This window comes from Erithacus rubecula (genome assembly GCF_903797595.1).
Source record: "Erithacus rubecula genome assembly, chromosome: 8".
In the NCBI taxonomy this organism is placed as follows: domain Eukaryota; kingdom Metazoa; phylum Chordata; class Aves; order Passeriformes; family Muscicapidae; genus Erithacus; species Erithacus rubecula.
This window is the reverse complement of record NC_136659.1, coordinates 6,023,442-6,046,563: the sequence shown is the minus strand read 5'-3', so window position 1 is coordinate 6,046,563 and position 23,122 is coordinate 6,023,442. Positions and strand designations below refer to the sequence as shown.

General features: G+C 42.2%; 1 protein-coding gene across 1 annotated transcript in view; it reads right to left on the bottom strand.

Moving 5' to 3' along the window:
* Nucleotides 1–214: 214 nt before the first annotated feature.
* Nucleotides 215–23,122, bottom strand: part of ZNF804A (zinc finger protein 804A) — a 139,697-nt gene continuing 116,789 nt past the window's right edge. Inside the window, exons 3-4 of the mRNA XM_079310728.1 lie at nucleotides 5,797–5,927; nucleotides 215–3,491 (exon numbers count right to left, since the gene is read on the bottom strand). Coding sequence (XP_079166854.1) covers nucleotides 317–3,491; nucleotides 5,797–5,927 — 3,306 coding nt within the window. The 3' untranslated portion in view covers nucleotides 215–316. The remainder of the gene's footprint in view (nucleotides 3,492–5,796; nucleotides 5,928–23,122) is intronic.

Genomic DNA, 23,122 nt, shown 5'->3' with positions numbered 1-23,122 from the left:
CAAAACATAGTGCATCAGCTTTGTCTAAACATTAAATAGGTGCAAATACACGAGGATAAAAAAAAAAACCGAAAAAAGTAAATACTTTACAACATAAGTTATAGAACTATAAATATATTTTATATACATTATACATATTCTAAGACATGATTTTCACATATATATATAGAGTTCAGAATTAGTGTCAGCCTATTCAGTGCTTTAGTAATAGTACGTCTGTTGCATCATTATACTTACAGCAAACGCTTCCCAAGGAATTTTAACCAGTCCAGCCGCCAGCAGAAGCCCGAGGGGGCTGCAGCTGAAGGTCTGAGCCCTAGAAGAGCGGCTGCAGGGGGATGACGGCCGGAGCCAGCAGCGATGGGAAGTGCGGCAGCGCGGGGAAGGCGAGCGGGGCGGGCGGCAGCACCGAGGGCGGCAGCAGCGGCAGCGGCGGCGGCGCCACGAAAGCGGCCGGACAGAGCCCCAGCTGGGCCAGAGGGGCCCGGGACAGAGCCGGCACCTGCGACAGGAACTGCTGCGGCGGCTGCAGCACCTTGAGGGCGCCGTGCTGCTGCTGCAGCACCGTGTGCTGGATGGTGGTCACCGAGGCGGAGCGCAGCGGCGGCGGCGGCGGCGGCAGCGCGGAGCCCGGCGGGGCGAATGCCAGCTTCACCTTCAGGAAGGGCTCGGGAACGAGCTCCTTGAACTTGTCCTGGCTGTCGGCGGGGAGCAGCAGCGCCTGCTCGGGCAGCGGGAAGGGGGCTCGGAGCTGCTCGCCGCTCAGGAAGGTGCTGAGGTGTGCTTCTTTGAAGGGCAGGGGCGGCGGGCTGCTGAACACGGCGGGGTTGCACTGCACCCACTCGGCGGCCGCCTCGCCCACCTTCTCGGGCGGCAGGGACTCGGCCAGCTCGTAATGGCAGAGATAGGATTTAGGAGGAGTTTGTTCCAAGGGCCTGCTGGGGACGGGAGCTTTGTAACGCGCTTGATTTTCGCGGCTGCTGGCGTTTTCCTTTTTGCTTCCCTCTCGGGGGACGCCCTGTGTGACAGCAGCTGCTGCAGCGCAGCGCTCGGGGGCAGGGGCGGCCGAGGTTGTGGTGGCATCAGGCATCGTGGCCGCTGTGCTCTCCATCGCTCTACACGCTGGTTTATCCTCTCCCAGCACCTCCGGGCCAGCAGCTTCTAGAGGCGATTTGCTTTCCTCCAGCTCCATTGTTTCATCCCTCTCTGTTGCACCATCATCATCATCTCTGGGAGCTGCATTAGCTTCCTCTAGATTGTCTTGAGCCACTGAGTCCCCCGAAACTAACGTTCCCCCGAAATTTAACGTAGAATTAGCAGAACTTTCTTTGGAAGAGTCAGAGCTCTCGCTTCTTGCGTTCCTGTCAAGGAAGACACGATGGATTCTGGCCTTCCTTTTCCTGCGTTTCCCCTTTGCCTTGTGATAGGCACCCAAAGCATGTCCTTGCCTTAGATATTCCTCTGCTGGCAATGAGCTTTCATCCGAGGAAGAGGAATAGGAGTAGGTGTGCTGCCTCCGCTTGCGGTGGGGCTTCTCAGGGGTTTCTTCTGTCAGAACACTGTAACCTCTCTTTACGGGCTGGTTGTGACTCGGCCCCTTCTCCTCTCTGCACTGTCCTGGACACCTCTGCCCCGGGCTGCAGCTTGACCTGCTGCCTTTGCAGCTGCAGCAGGTTTTGGGGTGCCGGGGGCTGTTTCTCCTGGAGCTCAGAGCCAGCTGCCTCGCCTTGCCCTTTCGGTGTGCTGCTTTACAGCCGCGCTGTTGGCCACTGCTCCTTGCACTCCAAAGGTCACACCAGCCTCTGTCCCACATGTGGTCTGATGCGGACACGACTCTCTTAGGACCGTTTTCAGTGCCAAATTTTGGCTGGGACTGCTGCACCTCACCTGCAGTTAGCCAGATATTTCCTGTGTCATGTCTGCATTTCTCTGCATTATTTTGGAGGTGCTGATATTTATTTTCATCTCTGTATGCAACTTCTTTTTCAGCTACTGGAAACATCTCAATTTCTGCTACTGTTGTGCCTCCACAGTGATGATAATGACAATGACACAATTTTCTTCTCCTTTTCCGTTTTCTGTTTTTGTGAAGCCATTTTTCATGGCCCTCTTTGATCCAGACTTTGTTGTATTTCTCATCTATCACAGTGTTTTGTCGTAAGGGGTGATGTGATATGTGATACTTTTCTATTTTTCTAATCCTGAATGACTCATCCAAGGACACTTTGTTTTGATTTTTTGCAAGGTCACAATCTCTGAAGAGGGAAACATCACTTAACAGGGGTATTGTATAGTTGCACACATTTTTATCCACTTCTACTTCATAATCACCACACTCTGAAGTAGGTCTTTTTGTAAAATCTGAGACTAAGATATGGTTAGATTCAGTTTCATGGTGCAAATGAGGTATGTTTGGTTGATGCTTGGGCTTCTCTTGGCTTTCACTGGCTCTTGATGACTTAAAATCAAAATATAAAGGATTACAGCTATAAGAAATTGATGGGTCTGTACTCGTGTAAATTAGCATTTCTGATGGCCACTGAAGAACATTTGATCCATATTTGCTAAGAACAGGAACAAAGGGTTGGCAGGGTCTCTTGTGTATGTCTGGTTTGCTCTTTGGGGCTCCACTCCTTTCTTCAGACAGTGATGGAGCTACTGCATCTGCCCCCAGGTTTTTAATTTCTGTTTCAGTTGCAGGTGGATCGCTGTTGCTGTCATTACAGCTTTCCTCTGCAGCAGGCTGCAGGGAGGAACAATCCCCCCCAGGTTCCTGCACGGGAGCTCTGTTTGCCTGCAGCTCGTGCCCGCTGCCGTCCAGGGGCAGGAGCTGGGCACTGTCTGCAGCCAGGGGCTGGCTTTGCTCCCCTGAGTCGCCCACACTGACATCCACTTCCGTGTCTGGGGACACCAGCTTTGAGTGGGACATGGCAGGAGGCACAGCCGGGCTCTCCAGCACCCTGCTCTCCTCACTGGACAGCTCCTTGGACTCCAGAGCTTCAGGAGCTTCTGCTGTGTCTGTGCATTTCTCCACCAGTGGGTGAAAACAGCTCTGTTTCTCCTCAGGGCACACAACTATTTCTGCTGCTGAAGGAGACTGAAGGTTGCATGTTCCTGGGACAAACCTGCTCCTTCTGCTAAATCCGTGCTCCGTGGAGGTTTCCTCATTGAACTCATAGAAAACGGCAGCTGAAGACTCCAGTTTGACTGCTGCTTTCTTGGGAAAAGCAAAGGAGAACCCAACTCTGTGTCCTTGAGCTCCTTGGACCTGATCTCCACATTTGTTAGGGTCGGACTGATGACTGCCTGCATCTCCAGGGGTTGAAGAAATGACAGAAGCAAGGTCTTTGCAATTCTGGGCATCGTGCATTAAGGTGCAGCTGAAATCCTGGCCTCTGGCAGGATCTATAGCAGCACTTCTGGGGATGTCATTGCAATCATCTTGCACGGTCACTGTAGTGGATTTGAACATAGGGCCACTTCCAGGAGCACTGGGAAGGAAAATAAAACTTAGAGTCAATACTGTTCAGAGAACTGCTGACAGAAACATTGAGAACTTTTTAAGGAAAGAGGAAGACGCCGGATATGTACATTGAGACTATGAAAAAATGCCACCTTTTATAATAAAGATGACTAGTATTTGAAATAAAAGAATGAGTAAATATTATGCTCCCAGCTCCTTCATGTGAAGTTATCACCTGAAGGACTAATATTCCTACAAAGTAGTTAACTTTTCCTAGACACACTGACAGGCTGAAGAAGAGATTTTCTGTCTACAGAAATCTTGCTTCTCCTCCCAGCACACCACCATGGTTACAACACTGTTAGTACAGATAGCAGTTTTACATTCCTTCATGCTGCAAAACATGTTAAATCAGAGACTGCTTCATAGAGCACTTTGCCCACAGTCATCACTGCAGTGGCTGCTGCTCTGCCCACAGGCAATCCCCCAGCAGCTCCCATCCTGTCTGTGTGCACAAACCAAACCATTGCCATCTCAGCAATTTCTTTCATGGAGAAATAAAACTGGGGAGAGGACTTCAGCTGACAGAAGTAAAGTAAGTGATTCATCCCTCTTGAGAAAAAAATTTATTACTATCTACTTCTGTTCTTATTTTCATGTCCTCTTCCCATCTGTTCTATTTGACTTAATAGGAAGCAAAGAGAAGAGCAGAAAGTGTTTTAAGCTGACAATTTTCCAGAATCCACAGAAGCTGCTCAGCACTAGGAGTAATGCACCTATGTTAAAACCATTTGTTTGTTTGTTTTAGCCAAATCACTGTGTGTTACAGTGCAGAGTAATACTCACTGATGAGTCATTGGTAATGAGTCATTTAGGGTCCCAAGAAGTTCTGAGATGAAGAATAATGTCTTTACCCTAGCAGGTCTAGAAATTAAGGGAGATGTTTTATGAGAAAGGAATTTCTCATGGGAATTCCTGCCTTGCCCATTTCTTAATAAAAAACCTTTTCTTTCACAGAATTAAAATGGTGACTTCTACAAAACGAGTCTAGAAAATGCTAGTTTAAAAAATCCAATGTGTCTGTCTATGTCACACCTCTAAGGATGCAAAGTGATAGTAAATAGCAATTATGAAATAGATAAATCAGGTTCAGACAAAAATTCTCCTTTAGGAACTAGCAAAAAGATATTTTAAAAACCCCCAAATAATCCAGAAACAACAAAGGCTTGCAAAATCTGTGCTTCACTAGCAGGGAAAAAGAGAAAAAATAAGTTCCCCTTTCTTCATGCAACATGCAAAATTCAGGTTTTTGAGCACCTTTAGGGGGAATGATCTAATATACTCAAGTGTAAAAAATGGACACTTAAAACAGTCATGGAGGAGAAAGAATCTCCTTATAACATGAGTTATCATAAATGGATGTAAAGTTAGGTGCTGTGCTGCTCCTGTCAAACAGACCCCATGACATTTATGTTCCATCCACCTGCTCATTCAGACTTTGTTCCAGGACACTGCCCTCCATCCCAACTAGGGACAAAGAGATTATTTCTGAACAAGAGCTGCAGCTTGCTTGGACTTCTCTGTTAGCTCATCTGGGGGGGTTAAGGCTGAATAAAGAGAAAACATTTGCACATGAGCATCTACATTTTTTTTATTTTTTTCTGCAGAGATTGCACTGTGACAAGCACATATATTTTCAGTGGCTTATCAGTGTCAGAGCTGTGTCATATTTTGAGAATCCAGTCAAAACCAGAAAGCTCAATGCTAATTTCAACAGCTTGCCTAGATACAATACTAAAAATGTACCAATAGCAAGGAGTCACTTTTGCAGAGGGAGGTAAACACACTGCTGAGCAGGGGAAAAGGAGCAGTTACCTGTTAATATAAAAAATCTGGCTATTGAGATCTAAAGCTGGGTTTCTGGATGCTTTCCCAGGCGAGCATTTTGAAAACTAAATCACAGAGATCTGTTACATCCTAGAGAGACAGACTGTGTTCCTCACCTCATCAATGAAGTAGTGTCAGCCTGCAAATGCATGACCTAGTTCACTCAGCTTTCAACCAAAGTGCCTGGTTTTATGAAATATATATGAAACACATCTTTTTTTTTTTTTAACTAAAAATATGTGTCATTTTAGCTCAGCTGAAATAGCAATGTTAAACATTCATTCCTGCACACAGTGTGAATCAAACACTGTGCACAGAAACCTTCCAAAACTCTCTAAAAACATGTGTGTGACTATAGCCAAGGGATCCCTGCATCCCACAGCTCCAGCTAGCAGTGGAGGGATTATTTTCAAGTATTTTTTCTGTTTGAGCAGCTATGGACTTACCAAGTTCTCTCTTTCCTTAGCTCAGCTAGCTTGTGCAAACGTTGAAGGGCTTTCTCCTGTTTCCTTTCATCTTTCCTTGACTTAGATGCCACATTCCGAGCAAACTCCCTCTGCTTCAGCTCCTTCAGCCTCTGCAAGAAACAGCCACAAAATGCACATAAAAACCCCTGGGATGAGGAAATGTTGTACTGACAGTCACTTGCTGGTAAGTGTTCACAGCATGAACCTGACCATTCAAAATAATTAAGGATTTCAAGGCAATAGCCAGAACATCTAGAGATGCTAGAGATATTGCTGTAGCTTTTGGGATTATGTAGATCAGCCTCAGTAGGATGAGGCAAAGTTCACCCAGAATTTTTTTCATGATTCCTCCCCAAAACATTCCCCACAGCATAACTCCTTTCTCAGATATCAATAAAAAATGAGACCACCCCAGGTATTTCCTGCAAAGCCTCTCAAAAGCCTATTGACCCCCCAGATGATATTAAATCTGGATTTTTTTCTTGCCTGAGATGCTGGGCATGGCACTTGTCACTGCTGCTCTGTGGCAGGTCCCTGTCAGCTCTTCTCTGCAGATTACCAGGTCCCTCTGGCCCTGCCCTGCCATGTTATCAGCATGCCAACACCTGCAAAGCTCCTGAGAGCTCCTCTCCTGCCATGCCAGGCATTATTAGAGATGTTAAAGGGTCCTGACCCAGCAGGGGATCTCCAAGGGATGTGATGAACAGAGAAGTCTTGCATTCTGAAATGGGGATATTGAAGGAGCCTGTGTTTGCTGCTCTCAATGGTGTCTGACACAGCACTTACACTGATACCAAGGTGCAGTCCAGGATCTCAGCTGATTTTATCTCCAGTCTGCCTCTCTGCAGGAATCTTGTTTTCTTTGTATCACAGAAGGACAATATGCAGCAGCCCCTGGTTCTTCATGTCAGCGAAATGTATTCCAGTACCCAACTGGTTCTCAGTGTGCCCCAATTATCTCACATCATCTTCCAAAACCATAATCAAACAATTCTGGGAAGAACCCAGCAACCCTTTTAGTGTCCAGGGCTAATGACTGGCCATGAACTGTGGCCACAGTGATTTGTAGAAGCAAAAACTCTAATTCAAGTTGTTTGAGGGGTATCAAGAGCTTTTGTTACCTCTTGGCACACATAATAGATACGCAGAATAGAGTTCGCAAAATACTGTCAGCAGCATCCTCCAGCTCCTTCTCAATTCTTTTTAGTTCACCCCCTTTGTGAATTTTTATTTCCTCTGTTCACAGATAAAACACCTCACACATACTGCCACCCATTTCTTCCTTAGGAGGGAGGTCAGTCCCTTCCCCAGGCTCCACAGGGAAGTGGCCCCAGCACCAAAGCTGCCAACAGCTGAGGGACCAGGTGGTTCTTGATGACACCTGGCTTAATTTTAGGTGGTTCTGCAAGATTCTGGATTATTCTTTGCCATTTTGGGTAATGGTAACACTACTTGGGGAGCCCATTCAATGCCAAGAAATAAATGTGGAAAAATATGCAGAGAAAACAAACTTGCAGAAAAATGTGCACCAGTCTCTATTTTCAAATTTTGCATTATTTTTCAAATGCCTGGATATTCTTGAGAGATAGAGAAAAATAATCTGAAACATAATCACATCTTCCACCATTTATATTTTCTAAATATCAAAATATTCTATTGATAAAAGTTTGTTTTATTGTGCTAATACAGTATAAGATTCTAAGTATACTCAAAACTAGAGGGATGATATCTTTTTTCTCCCAGAAAAAGAATACTTGAAATGTGAAGCATCTTTGTTGAACATATCTTACCCTTGTGCACTCCTGTTTTCCTAGATAACATGATACTGACCCTGCCTCCCACCAGCCACTCATGAAACCTGAAGTGCTTCATTTCACACACAACTTCTGAGTACTCAAAACACAAGAGAAGAAATTTACTCCTTCCCCTCCTCACCTCCAGCCCTTGGCACTTAAAGAGAAGATTTAATTGCATTCTGTGGAGCACACTATTTTTTCAGGGTTTTTTTCCCCTCCAGTGGTAAGGAAAGAAGTAAGTGAGAAGTAAGGGAACAAAAGGAAGGTAGGGTGCTGTCTCACATGGTTAAAAAGGAGAAGCTGAGGTGTACACAAATCCATAGTCACCTGCAAAGATTAAACCTTGGCAACTCCTGAGGTCTTTATTCTGCAAATGCATGTCTGAGTGGAATTCCTCCTAGCTCTAAACCACAAGACTTGCACCTGGTGTTCAAAAAAAATTGTATTTTCTTTAAATAGAAGATCATCTAAATGAGTAACTGCGTCCCCTCCATCTTTTATTTTCTTGACACTGTAGTTATTTTCTACTTTGGTTTTTTTTTAGCCATGTGATGAATTATCATCACCTGCATTCCCTTACTGCACTCAGTCATGCTCAGGATTTCTGGCACTGAATTTATGCTGCCCTTAGTTGCAAATCATTGGTTTCACTTGAATTATGAAAATGAAGTTGAGGTGTTACCCAATCATACCATTAGTCCATTCATTATTAGCATCAGAAGGATCCCCCTAAAGTTGTTCAAAGTAAATAGTAAAAACAGAGAAACAAGTTCCAGAGAAACATATTCCATTTTTTTTCTTATCATTTCTCTGCCTTTGGTGTGGCAGAGCTGCTCACTAATGCTAACTTCAATAGCCAGTTTAATGCCTGGTATGTTTGGTTTTTTCCATGGATGAATGGGCAAATAATTTCCATGAATCAGTGGGCAAATCAGTGGGCAGGGATGCTGTACTGGATTCCCTCCTGCATTTTCCTCTGCAGCTCAAAAACGTGTGTGACCCAGCCAGCAGAGTTCAACCAACAGTCCACAATGAATAATTAAATGACATTTCTCCCAGAGACCTAAATGCCTCCATCATTATCCTGGTGCAGAGCATTGCCACGTTGGAGGTGCAGAGCACAGGCACCCTCGGTTTGCAAATGGCTCTGCCCAGCCTGGAGGGATGGATGGGAGCCTGACCCTGATTCCCCAGCCTTGGAATGGGATCCTGCAGCTGGGCAGCTTTCCCTGGGTTAATTTAACAAACCTTACTGTAACACAGGGCCTGAAGCAGAAATATTCCACCTACTTCTGAAAAACCCAGTTGGTATCTCAGTGCACAGCTGGTGCACTGTGCTGAGCTGAGGTTCATCAATCCAGGTGAAAAACTGACTTTTACAGGTTCCTGTGTACCTGAGCATGGATGGAGCTATCCATGAGAATGCCCCAGGAGTTCCAAACTCAGGTGTGCCTGCATCTCACTCACAAAGAGCTTTGGTGTTCCCAGACTTGTTTGTGGAAGACAGTGTAAGAAAAATCAAGGGAATCCTAAGAGGATTTCTCATTCCTGGTCTCTTCACTTCACCCTTTACCACATTAGACAGTTCATTTCAGCATGCTGCTTTTCTAGAAATTTTCTAATTCTGGGTTTCCTAATTAGGAGTTTCCTAATTCTCCCCTGTATTTTATAGCAGAGAAACCACAAGCCCAGATTCTGCTGCCAGAGTCAGGTGCCTGAAATCCCCCTCTGGATCAAATCCTCTCAAAATCAAAGACACATTATGGCATTACATGCACTTCTTACATCATTATTACAACCCTTTTGCCACCCTGAAAAGTGGCTGTTGGCTTTTATTTTTTTTTCTAAACTGAAGATTTAAAGACTTGCAGCAACAGCCCTTTAAACTAATGGACCTTCAAGACACAGAGAAGGAATTAATTAATAAATAAACCCAGGACAGCAAAAGCACATAAAGGCTGAATAGTGAAACCAAACATACATGAATACTATGGCATTAAGGTGATAAAATGGGAGGGGAGGAAACCCCAGCCTCAAATAATTCTATAACTTTGAATATACAATTTAACATTGTCAGAACTGATTTTGAAGAAAAGCAGTGAGACTTTTAACAAAGTTTATGAGGCTGAAGGGGAAATCATAACAAGCATCAGGATTGATACAAGCTCTCTCAGTGGTGCTAATATTTCACAGAAAAAGCAGCCATCCCACCAGCACAAAGGCATCATCTAAGGACTGCTTATTCAAACAGGCTCTCATAAACTACCCTGTGCAAAGCTTATCTAGGAACAACTTTAACAGGGTCAGGAACCAATGGGAACAGTTTTTATAATAGCAGGAGTCAGAAAGATGTCCATCAGGGGATTTTAGGGCAGTGCAGTTCAGATATTATTATGCTAATTTGCTTTTGACCTTAAATTAAAAATTAAATTACGTGGACTTTTACAGTGCTGAAAATACGTAGGCCATAAATTCATTTTCTGATCAATGGAAGTATAAAATTACAGAATTTAACAGGCATGACATCAAATTTTGATGCTTTATTGTCTTTTCATTTTATCAGGAAAAATGACTGTATTCCCAGTAGTCACTAAATCATTGATTTATGTGGTTTTAGCTTTTAAAAATAACTGATCAAAATAAAAGGCCAAGCCCACTCCATCACCACTGCCCAGCCTGGGACAGGCTGGGATCATGAAGACAGGGGATATTCATGCTATATGTGCATCCCAAGTCCAGCAGGAGCTTCCCCAGGTCCTATCCTTTCCATAACTCCACCCTGAAAGGGCCTGGAAGCCCACTGCAGCTCCTTCCTGCCCTTCCAAAATTTCCTAATTACCTAAACATGGGCAACATGGGTTGGTAGCTCAGCACTGTGGTAGAAGTGGGACATAATTGGAATTTGGATTTATTTAAAAAAAAAAAAAATCTCTTCCCTCTAAATGTGTACATGAAACAAAACATATTTTTCATAAAGCTGTTTTTTTGATGGTATTCATTTCATGTTTTTAAAAAACCTCTATGATACATAATGAGTATTGATATGAGTGTTGCTGTGCATATTCCCCCTGTCTCTGAGTGCTGTTCAGTGACTCCCTGTTAGCTGAGAGGGAATACTGCTGCTTCATGTGAATTATGGTGCAGCAAACAGAGTGACAAGAACTCATCAGATAAACACTTGTCACACCAAACCAGATTAGTGTCTTTCACAAAGAGGATTGAGCTTAATCAATTATAAATAATAACTGACTAGAACACAGCTCATGTGACACCTGTGAACGCTCAAATGGGGAATGAAGTATGCCATTTAAAGCAGAAAACATTGCTTACTAAGATGTAAAATGCACATATTTTCCTTATGTCTTTAGTGGTTTGTGAGAGCATATATATATATATGTTACTATTTTTTTTATATTTCACACAGCACAACAGGGCAGCATCTCTTTCCTTGCCCTCTGGTCTTCAATTCTACATACTCTTCATGACAATATCTTTTCTATTATTATTATTAATATTTTAAAAAATAAATTCCCCTCTTGCAAAGATTAGAGGAAAAAATTAAAGCTCCAAGAAAACAATACTATAATACCCAAAGAATTTACCCTGTTGGTGCTGCAGACCTTCCCTAGCAGAAGTTAGACATTATTTCCACAGAAAGAAGAAATGAAAAAGAAGAAATAAGCTAATGAAGAAATTAATAGGCTTTTTTTTTCTTTCTTTTTCATGCTGCCACCACAGATTAAATTGCTGTGAGATTTCTGTCTTGTGCAGGAGCTAACTCCTCACAATATCAGCATATAACCACATTGACCAAACTCTGCTTTTACGAGACCTTTAAAAATAACTTTAATCTATTGCAGGCTTAGCAATAACTTTCAGTTTGTTCCAAGTTCTGCTTGCCACTGCCTATGGCTGTTTGCATCTCTTATTGAGCTGCAAAATTTAAATCTTAAATACCAAGAGCTCCACAAATCTGCAACAGAACCACATTGTAAATGATGAGGTATTAGGCCCTCCAGATGACAACAAATAACACACAGGCTGTGAATAATCCTTTTCTGCTTGTATTTCTACCACAGATTGCAACCATTCCCTTCTGATGGTCTTTTAATACTAGAAAAAAAATCTAACACACACATAGTTATATGCAGGATTTAAAAAAGCAAGTCCCTGGAGCTCATAATATTCCTGAAAAGGTTGATTCAGTGGATGTGAAACTGCTCTTTTCTTGGCACTGTCATCATCCCAGGCTGGGATGGAAGTGGGGATGAATTAAGAGGAAAGGAAGGTTGGTATTGCTTTACCCATCCATCATGGGCTGATGGGAGGCAGGTGATGAGAAGATGAGATTCTTCATGACTCAGATTTTTCACTAACTTTAAATGAATTGATGTGAAGCAAATTTTCTCAGACAACTCTTGAGCTGCTCATAAGCACACTTAACAATACACAGTAGTACACTTGGTTGTGTAGTCTGCAAAAGAGAACTGTTGAGACAGCTTTTACAATTAGAACCTACCAATATACATAAAATACATGCATTATGTTATGCAACTGAAAATTCATATTTGCTAATTTTTCTGATATAAAGACTGAAATAAATTTTTTGTGAAACATAATTAGTTTTTGAGACTATATACTTGTGTTGAAATATCTTATAAAGTGTCTCAAGTTAGATTTTCCCACCTAACTTTATGGGGAAAAAATAAATTCCTCTTGAGCTTAAAATGAAAAGCAAAACCTAATGAAAGCATTACTATTTCAGAATCATGAGGAAAATCAGAACATTAAATGTTTTTCACACTTGCACCTGTAAGATACATGAAAGCTGGTTATGCTTGATGAATATCTCACTAATTACTCTTGATTATGTAACTGCAAAATATGTACACGGGAGCAATGGAAGGAAAAAGAAATTTCTTAGCTCTTGTTCTTTTCTTCCTCAAATTATCTGCCAGAAACAAACATGTACTTCATTATGGGATGATTAATGCTCTTCCCAGCACAAGAAGCCTCACTTGGTTTGACACCCTTGTGTGCATGTCTGCTCCCCTCCAGCATCCCCTGCTGCAGGATGCAGAGAGCACTGTGGCTCACACCTGAACAAGGCTCCAGGATTTGACAAACAGCAGCCTGTGAGGCATGAATTAACACTTCTGTTGCTTTTGTTTTAAGATAACTGTGTTTTCCACAGTTGACTTAATGGCTGCAGCGTTGCCATTGTGCAAAAACATTGTTTTAAGCCTGCAGAACTGCTGAGCGTTGCACACTGAATATTTCACTGTGATAGCTGCTAACCACGTGTGTAACAACAGCCTGGGCTTCTTGCAAGCTGCAGGGTAATTTTTTGTTGGCTTCAGCAAAAATCAGCTGAATATTCCATAAATATTAAGCACACACAAAGGAAACAACACAAAAATACAAAATTAGCATCTCACCTATCAAAATAATTTAACCAGATAATGAAAAGAGCATGAAGCTGACACAGGCAAGTGGTTACAGAGCCTCTAGTTTAAAGGTATTTATTTTAATAATTCTAAGCCTTATTCTTCTCTTGAAGTCAATGGGGAAACTCCTGCTGAGCTCAGAGGGGAGAAGAGGTTTCAAATTCACCATGAAAGTTTTCAGCAACACTTAAGAAAGCTTCCTTGGTCACAAAGACTTAAGCCAATATTGGTACACATCATTTCTTTAAGGGTCAGCACACCATTTAGGATTCTAATTAAAAGAAAAAAAATATCAAAACTACATGCAATCCTTGTAAATCCTTGAAAATCCTGACAAGAAATGTTTATTCCTAGCACTGTTAGAGAAGGGCTTAACTCCACACCTCTGGGAAGACCCACCCTAAGTGTGGGGAGCCCTGAGCAGCTTTTCCTCCCAGTTCTGGATGCACAAACCAGCATGGATCATTTCAGACATCAGATTCCCTGGTCCCACAGCATTATCCACCACTATTCCTTTTACTCTAGCAATGAACTTTGTGCATCCAGGATAATCTTTCTGAGCATTGCATATCCAATATTTTTAAATTTTCCTTTACTGCAACCAAAATATTGATTCAAGGAGACACTGCTTCCTGATATTTTCAGGTGGGCACCAGTCACTGAATGAGAAATGTTGTGTTGTGCTTTATTTTCTGGCCAGGTACAATTTTCTGTGCATAAATAGTGACAGCTCCACAACATTTCTTCTCAAGTCTATCCAGAGAGCCCTAAGCTAGGGGGAAAATCCCTGCCTGATCAGCATTCATTTTCCATAAACCATTTCACAGGAGCAACCACTTCTTCACCAAGGAGCCCTCTCAGAGGAAGGTCACCTCTGCACCTCTTTGGAGAGGGAAAATTGGATTTCCCTTCAGAATGGTTCTGCAGTGGGATTAGGGTGCAAAATGGATGCTCCCATCAACACAAAGATTGGATGGCTCAGCTGTTAAAGCTGCTTTTTGCTCATTTTGGAGACCACTTTGCTGTTTTCTGCAGGAATAATGTACTTGGCACCTCTGAGTTCTTTGACACTCCATCCAAAAACTCTTCTCTCTGGTCCCCTCCAACACCTACCAGTGTCCATTGGCATTTATCAGCTTTTCACTGTGTCCCCAGCACTGAAGTTCTCTGTAGGATCCTGCTGCTGTTCTGATTCTTGCCCTGTCCTGGCTGCAGGAGGACACAATACCCTTTTCTACAAGGAAATTAAAAATTAATATCAGACATTTTTAGTCTGTTTTTTCTAGTTTCAGCCTCTTGGGTCACTGACATTTTAGGAAAGTCTGCCACAGAGACTGAAATGAACCTACCAAATCTTAAATCCTTCTAATCTCTACAATGTGCATACTGACCAAAAATGAGGAATTAATATTTACAGTTAGGTCTTCTAAAGGTTACTTCCCATAACCCTTGAAGGACACACTAATAACTGATGGGATGAAGGAGACACATGAATTCCCCAAAGTGAGCTTTTTATTCTAGTTCTTTATGTCAGAGCTAAATCACAATCTGTTTCTCATATCAGTTTTATATTGGACCACTGAGCCAGTGGAAACCTTTGGTCACAAATTGCTTCTCATCAGCAGGGTCTGGTTCCTGCCAGAATTATCCCAGGACCATGACAAGCTTCCTCAAAGAACATCAATGTGACCAATGAAAACTGAGACTAGAATGAGCCTTTGAAAATTTTGACACACCTCAGCCACAGCAAAATAGCACAGACAAAATCTTAGTTATCCTTAAGCCAACCTTTAATACTGTACTCACAGAGTCCTTGGAGGAAAAGATTGCAGAAAAAAGTCTCAAATATAAATTAATATAATTATTTTATATATGTTTTCAATTTCAGTGATGCAGAGGGAGTATGTTGCAAAGTAACTCTGGAAAAACATCACTGACATTACCATTAAAAAAAAAAAAAATTATGTTGGGCCAGCAAGTCTGTATTTATGTGAATCTTCTACTGTCTCACTGCTTCTGCAGACTGAAATGTTAAAGCTGCAGAGCAGGGCTGTGTGCAGCATCATGCCATGCTAATAAAGTGTTCCTTTAATTATCAGAAACCACAGCTTGGAGGCTGCTGTGGGAAACCAGGACTGTGACAGACTGTGATAGAGACTCCCAAAAGGACAAGCACAAGTTCACAGCAGGGCCTTGAGTGTGGAAAGAATGGGATGGCAGCAGGGTCCCAGGGCTATAAACAACTCACTAATGCTACTTGCTAGAGGAATGCAGCTTTAAAACATGGATAAAAGTGAGTTCAGGGATGCAGAGGAAAGGAAGCCATGCAGAGTGCTCTGTCCAGTTCTGGGATGACTCAGATGACCACAGTCCCACTGTGGTCCCTTCCAATCTGACCCATCCAGGGATTATGTGAAAAAGCCTCCAACATATGCAAAAATTATTATATATAAATTATTCTATATAGCAAATTTGACTACACTTTCATGAATCATTGGATAAATAGCAACAAAGTGAAGCATTTATTTGTGCTAGTAAACACATAAAAATGTCCCCAAATAGACCTGAGTGAGGAGAAAGAAATCATCATTAACTTCACCTTCTTCCTGGCAAAGAGGATACCAACATCATACTCCCCCACATGAAGAACTCATATTGCTGACAACTTGTAATGACACCTGGCTTTCCTTCTTCAGGAGGACCATTAGCACCAGACAAGAATCAGACACTAGAAAGCTGATTACATCTGCATCATTATCAGGAATGAGTTCTTATAATTAGATAATCTGGACTGTAAGTGCCTGTGTGATCATAATTGACCTAATAATAATTCTTTCAGTAGGCTGGCAGGACTTTTGCTCAAGCTAAACTAACAAATCCCTGGTTTTGCATGCTGGGTGTGTTTCTTTCAGCCCCACAAGTGCAGAAGGTGTTTGGCTGGGTACCTTGAGGAACACATGACAGAGCTGGGGATGGGTAGAGCAGGTCCAGCTTTCTGTTTTGATATAACCCAGAAGGAATTCACTGCAACATTTCTTTACCTCAGTCAGATATGAACCTATCAGGAGATAATTTGCCCTTGATTGAGAATCACCAGGAATTTAAGAAAAACAATAATTAACTAATAACATAAAGCTCATTACTGAAGGGAAATGAATCCAAATCTCAGTCCACAGTCTTAAAGGCAGAAAGCAATTCCTAAGGAAAACTGACTTTATCCTGTTGTAGCTTTTCTTTACAATAATAAGAATAGAAATCCATCCACTTGCATGATACAGGTTCTGATTTACAAGGAAGGCAGCACAGAGCACAACCTACAGCACTGAACTCTGATATCTGAACTGCCATAAGCTCAAGGTGTGATGAAAAGAAGAAAAAATAAACCATAAAAAGCCATCTATCTGGCACATAAATAACAGGGGCAATTAACTAGGTGGACCTTCTGTATATCTCAGCAGAAGACAGATTTAAAATGTCTATGCTCCATGTGAAAGTAAAAAGCCACAGAAAGCACTGCCACAGAAAATGGAAAATAAGAGCAGAAGCTTTATCATCTCAAGGTCAACCTAACTGTAAGTTTACAAAAGTTTAAAAAGTGCCTCCCTCTCTTTCCCTACAGCAAACTCAAAGAAACAAAGTACTCAGCAACTAAGAGCCATCGATGAGAGCTATGAAACCCTTGCCTGCTCTTCCTACAAAGCCAAGGGAACAAAAAAAAAAGAATCTTATTGCAAGAACTCCCAGCCCTCCAAACAAACCTCTCACCATCCTCAAGCATCACACAAGCACTGCTATGGCACTCCACAATTAATAAGTATCTACAGAAAAGATTCTCTGCTTTTGCACAAGATTTACACTACTGAATTGAAGCAAGTGTCTTTGTTGGTCTTTAATTTGGCAGGAGCACCCTGTGAGTGATGCCCCTATTTTCCTGGTTGAGTCATCAAAGTAATTGTCTTTTTATTTTTGTCAACTGCACAATTTTTTTCTTTCTAGAAGGTCTTATGGGCATTTTTAGTGAAGAACAAAAGGAAAACCTGTTCACAAATTTGGGTTAAAATTTCTTTATGTACTTATTTTCTTACAAATAGCTATAGAAATATAGAGGTAAATCATGATGACATTTCCTTCTATCCTACCAAAACTTTGGCTGTTTTCTCCACAGGTTATCTCCCATGGAAAGGGAGATAAAAGATGTTTTAGATACCTATTCCCAGCCTTCACAACACCCCTTAAAGTAGGCTGGGCTCAAATTGCTACTTCTGCATTAACATTCCTACATTGCTTCTTCAAGAATTCTTACCAAAATTCTGCAGTGCCTCTGGGCTGGGATAGGGAAAAAAAAAAAAAAAAAAATCAGAAGATACTTTTTTCCTTACACATGCTCTCCCTTTATTTGCAAAACTTCCACAGATGATGCTTAGGAAAGGTTTACAAAAGCAGCACTTTTTTCTCTCCACACATTTTGGATTTATTGTTGGAATTCTCTCTCTCTCAATGCCATCAAAGTGACTCATCCTTTATGAAAGTCTCAAATCCATTCATCAAAATGTCATCCCCCAAAACTGTTTCTTGCCTGGTTGTGCAGGATGCGCCTACACAGTCACAGGGAGACTGGAAAAGGCTGAGGAAATTCATCAAGTTCCAAAGCTCAGACAGCTCCTGAACAAAACTTATAGACTACCTCTAACACACACACATTAAAATGTCTTCCAGTTACAGTAAAAAGCACAATTCAGCAGAATTTAAGCTGAAAGACTGGCCACCCTTTCCAGAGTGACACAAAACCTCAGCGCCGTGCAGGGAGTGGTGGGAGTTGTCTGTAATTAAAGGAAGGCATGAACAAACAGGCTTCAAACAAAGAAAAGCAGGAGAGCCATTCACCATTTCTGGCCCTCACTCAGATTTATTGTGCTGCCCAAGATGCCAAACAAAACAGCCTGTGCTTCAAACTCTGCCTGCAAATCGAGTCAGTGGGAAGCAGCTGCCATGGAAAACCTTGCACAGTGCTGACACTGCATTTCACTTCTGATTTGAGACTTCTCAGCATGGGCTGCAACCCCCATGGCCCATTTCAAGTTGTCCTGCCTTAACAGAGGCACAGAGATCAGCAAAGCCACAGATCACTCCCAGAACAAGGCAGGAGAACAGTTCAGCTCCATCACTCAAAGTATTTCTTCACATGAAGCACCAGGCAAACATGGGGCTTCTTTCAGGGCCATTCCCCAATTCACCATCCTGCAAAGGCAGCACCAGAGCCTGGTTTGTGCAGCAAAACCTGCACCTGGGCTTGGCAGGAGCTTCCCAAATTTTGAGGAAGCAGGTCCCCAAGTGAGCTGCTGACACACAACTAAAGCTCATTCTTGATCCCACTGTCCAAATTTGTATTAAAGGAAATAACTTGCCAGAAAATCACTGAAGATGGAACTAAAGTAATAGCTACTTAGTTTTAATAAGCTGGTTAAAGCTCTGTAGTGTTTTCTTTTATCATGAAGTCTTATTAATGTGTAGCACCTTGCTGCACAGATTGAATGGAGTTATGTCTTGAAACTCCATCTTACACTAAGGTTTCAGCACTCTTTTTCCCCTCTAAAATTTAAGAAGGATAATCAGATACTGGGTGAGAAATTGCTCTGTGAAGAAAAAAAACATCTTTTATATCCCCACAAAATAGAAGGACTGCTTAAGTCATTTTTGCATAATTTAAAGTATCGTGCATTAAAATAACAGTATTTTGCAGTGTTAAATCATCAAGCTTTTATTCAACCAGTAAAGATGGTGAAGTGCAAGAACAAGTTCCCTGAAAAGCTAAATTTGGATCTTTGGCTCCCCACCAGAAAGCCAGAGCCTTCCCTGGGACAGCAGCACACTCAGCTGCACCTGACAGAAACACGGGCGAGCCTCCATCCAACTCACACACACTTGAGCAGCAAGAGCCCCAGCAGCTCTCACTCCTGCAAACAGAGCTAGTGCTCTCCAGAGGCACCACGAGGCTGGTCCAACCTCAGGCAGATGCATTAGCAGAGCTGTGAGTTGCTCTCTTCTCCCACAGATGTCGTGGAACAAATCTCAAGTGCCGACAAGGGGTGCGCAGTGCTCCGGCATGACTGACAATAAATCACCCTGCCTGAAATTCCTGCTGACCTTCCAGACACCAGCTGGTGCCCTGAGCACTGCACACCTGCAAGCTGTGTCCAGATTCCTGCCAGTGTCAGTCCCACTTCCACCCTGGAAGGATTCTCCAGCCAGTGACACAGAAGAGCCTGTGATTCTCTTTCACCAGCACATGGCCAAGTGGATGTAACATTCAGAAAATACTCAGCCATGTTTCTTTTTTATATCCATTCACGTTTAAAACAGTTGATCCTTCTTCTCTTGTGCAGCTCCTCAGCTATTTCTGATCTGTCCTAATGGCCCTCTGAATTGGGTTTATGATGGGAAAGTCTTTCAATCTTTATCCTGAAAGTAATGGGAGAACCTGGGGTGACAGTCACATTTTCTAAGAACTGGTGTTTTCAGTCCTGGTAATTTGGGAAGCCAGAGTTGGCAGCTTGGTTGTGCAGGCTTAGCCCAACAAATATATTAAAAGTAAACTCTAATTAATACTGATTTTCATAGCTTTGCCTTTCACTCTTGAGGATCCTAAACATAATGAAACCATTAATTACACCATCCTAACACACTCAAGGCACTGAAGACCAATAGTTTATTGTCCTCTCTTAGTTACTGTGTGATCCCCACATTATTGTAACTCCACCATTTTCCAGGTCACAGGGAGAAAAACTTAGATTCTAGAGCATGCTAGAAAAGTCATGAGAAAAAAACAACAAAGCTCTTCATCAAAATACATCTGTCTGTCCCAAATAATATTCTGCTACTAGCCTTCTAGCAAGTGGAAGGAGAAGCATTGCCTTTAACTTGTGCTCTCTTCCTTGTGATCTGATTAGTGCTGTTCATCTGCTGAAATGTAAGCCAAATGCAGAAACCAGTGACTCCTGGTGGCTCAAGGACTCAAATACAGACAGCAATACTTTTCCTTACCCAAAACCTGCAATTCCAATAACAATCAATTGTACAGTGTTACAGTGGGGGGTTTAATTATTTTCCAGGCAGTGTTCTATCCATGGAACACAACTGTTCTGGCTCAGACAATGGCAGATCTCTGACAGTGCACACCAATTACACCAAACAGCAAGGACGGGAAGAGAAAAAACCACTGTCACCAGCTGAAGCTGCAGGGGAGATTAACACAAGGTGATCTGGATTTTGGTCAGTGCACAGCTGGAGGTACAACCCTCTCTCCTCAATAAGCAGCCTGGGAACTGCAATTACTGTGGTGGTCAAGCTCTTGGGGTGATATCTCTAAGGCAGCAACTCCATCAGCACAATTATATTGCTCCAGTGCCAACTCCAAGGAAAATGTGCCACCAGTCTCAGCACCACCATGTCCTGGAGCACATTAATGTTAATTAGCGACCTTTTTTTAGAAATTATGAGATGCTCTAGTCCTGCACAGTGTGAGATTCGATGAGATTAGAGCACTGGGTGGTACAGCTAATAAATCAGTTTACTGTACAACCTCATTTCTTTAATGAAGAGCAAATACCTGAGCCTTACTAGAGCAAGAGTCCCAGGTGTACTCTTGCTAACCAAAGTGCTGGATTTAATTTTCTTTTGCATTCCTCCAAAACGAGGAGCACTGACCTACTGCTCATCATTAGAGAACGCTCTCCTGTCGGGGGGTCAGCTCTAAGAGCAAACTTTGAAGTCAGAATAAAATAAAATTAAAAAAAAAAGAAGAGAAGAAATGAGTGGCAAGGCCATTATGGAAGAATAACTAGTATAGTTTTCATAGGGGAATAACTTTTAAAAGCTGACAAGAGCTGTCAAGGTGTCAGGCCTGGAGAAGAGCCAGCACAATTAACATACCCTAGGCTTCAATCTACTAGATGGGGAGAAAGCAGGATTTATTTTGGACAATTACAAGTTAATAAATGGAAGCATCAGTTCCTCTGTAGAGCACCCATTAAAGCCTACTAAAGGTCAAAACCTCTTACAGTTCCTGTCATGCTAGGCAACACACTACCATTATTTTATATTTCAAGCAATTTTACTGTCAATGACAGCACTTACAAATGTGCAAGAAAATATTTTCCTTAGCAGTATACCAGGCAGTTTGCGCCACAGAAATCATCTGTGCTCCCAAAAGTGACTAATATTTCAAGATTTTTATTACGAGCTCTGATGGCTTTATTTATTTATTTGCTATGTTTTCAAAGTGTGCACAAGTGAATGAGGGTGTGTGCACACTGCTTGTGTGAGAGTATGCTGAGCTTGCAAATTGCTTCTGCTTTTCTTTACTTCCACTTAAAAAAAAAAATCTAAAACTTAAAAAAAAATTAAAAATCATAACAAGAGCTGGGTTTGCTTCACCTGCAAAATTACCCTCTGCAGTGGACCAAGAAAAAAGAGATGCTGCTTGAACCCTGTTAATCTCAGTTGCCTTCTTAACAATAAATAACATGTCAGGTGTTGTTAGGATACTGCTGGGAGCCAAGAGAGCAGCTTTTTCTCAGGCTGCTCAAGGACAAGGAATTATAACAATGATTAAACACCTGCTGGATGATGTTTTGCAGAAAGCATATTTTCAAAGAGGTGTTGCCTTCTTGCACCAAGGAGTCTTTTCTATTCTGTATGGCACGAACTACCCTATATAAGTGTAGTGTTTCTTTAAACAAAGCTCTCTTCTGCTTCTCCATTACAGGAAGAAACATGTTGCACTATTCTTTTTGTCACTCTCCTATAGCTCAAATGCAACAGCCAGGTATCTCCAGATACCTCAGGTATCTCAGATGGCAGCTGGAGGGATTTGCAGAGGAGCCCATCCTCTCTGTGCACACCCATATGGGAAGGCACAGAAGTTCCTGTGAGCCAGGGGATCCCCTGCACTCAATGAGCAGACAGTGAAGCTGTTCTCCAACAGGGATACACACTTGGATTTTGACTCTTTTTTTTTACCTACACTTTTACACTTATTAAGTGTAAGAATAAAAAGCTTCCAGAACCAGCACTTTTAAAATACACAGTATTTTCTCTATTGCTTAAGGAAAGTGATACAACACTATTCTTACCTTGTTGATCTTTCTGTTGATGGAGGCAGGGATGAGTCATTAGCTACTCTGGCTCCCCTTTGTTCACATCCAGGCAGATGTGCAGAGCCAAAGCAAGATACCCAAACACCACTTGGTAAGAAAATCTGCCACCCACAGAGTCATTTGGAAACAACTAGCTATCACTGAAGACATTATCTAGCATTTAATTGAAATAAACCCCCACATCATCATCATTCTAAATCATTTAAAGGCTGCCCAGCTCCTACCATTACAAATCCTATTGCTCATTGTAATGAAAGCTTTGCTTGGACATTCACTCCTCCTCACTCCGATTTGATTTTATTTAGTATAGGAAAAAAGGAAAAGGATCATAAAATAGCCTCAGGTATATAATATATGCCTTGAAGGAATTTTGGCATGGGGTGGATAGACAGCTGCTTCTGACCTGACCTACTTTTAAGCACCTGAGCCCAAAAATCTCTTTCTAAATATTCCCTGCAGAGTACTTCTTTTGGCTGTTAATACCCAAGTGGTTTCACCTGCCCCTCAGAGACTTTTTTTTTTTTTCCTCTTTGAGATCCCAGCTGAACTCAGTTATGCTGGGTCTGGCCACTTGAAGGTGTTGGTCACAAAGGAGTAACTCAGGCTGGAGCTCCACTGTGCCATGCTCAGTGCCGAGGTGTCAGCCTTGCAGGCAGAGCAGGTGTGACACAGCCTGGGACTCAAACGTGTTCTTATTCAGTGAGCACATAAACCTCACACCTAGACTATAAAATTTATCTTAGGTGATGTTTTTAATGTATTTCTCATTACACAATCCATGATTTTTAACCAATCCTATACATTAGGCTGATGCAAAGTGAAGTGTGCTAATTGGGTATTCCTTAGAAATGCAAAACTGTGGGCAGAAAGGAGGGAGGAAAATGAAGTAAACTGCATCAGCAGCATG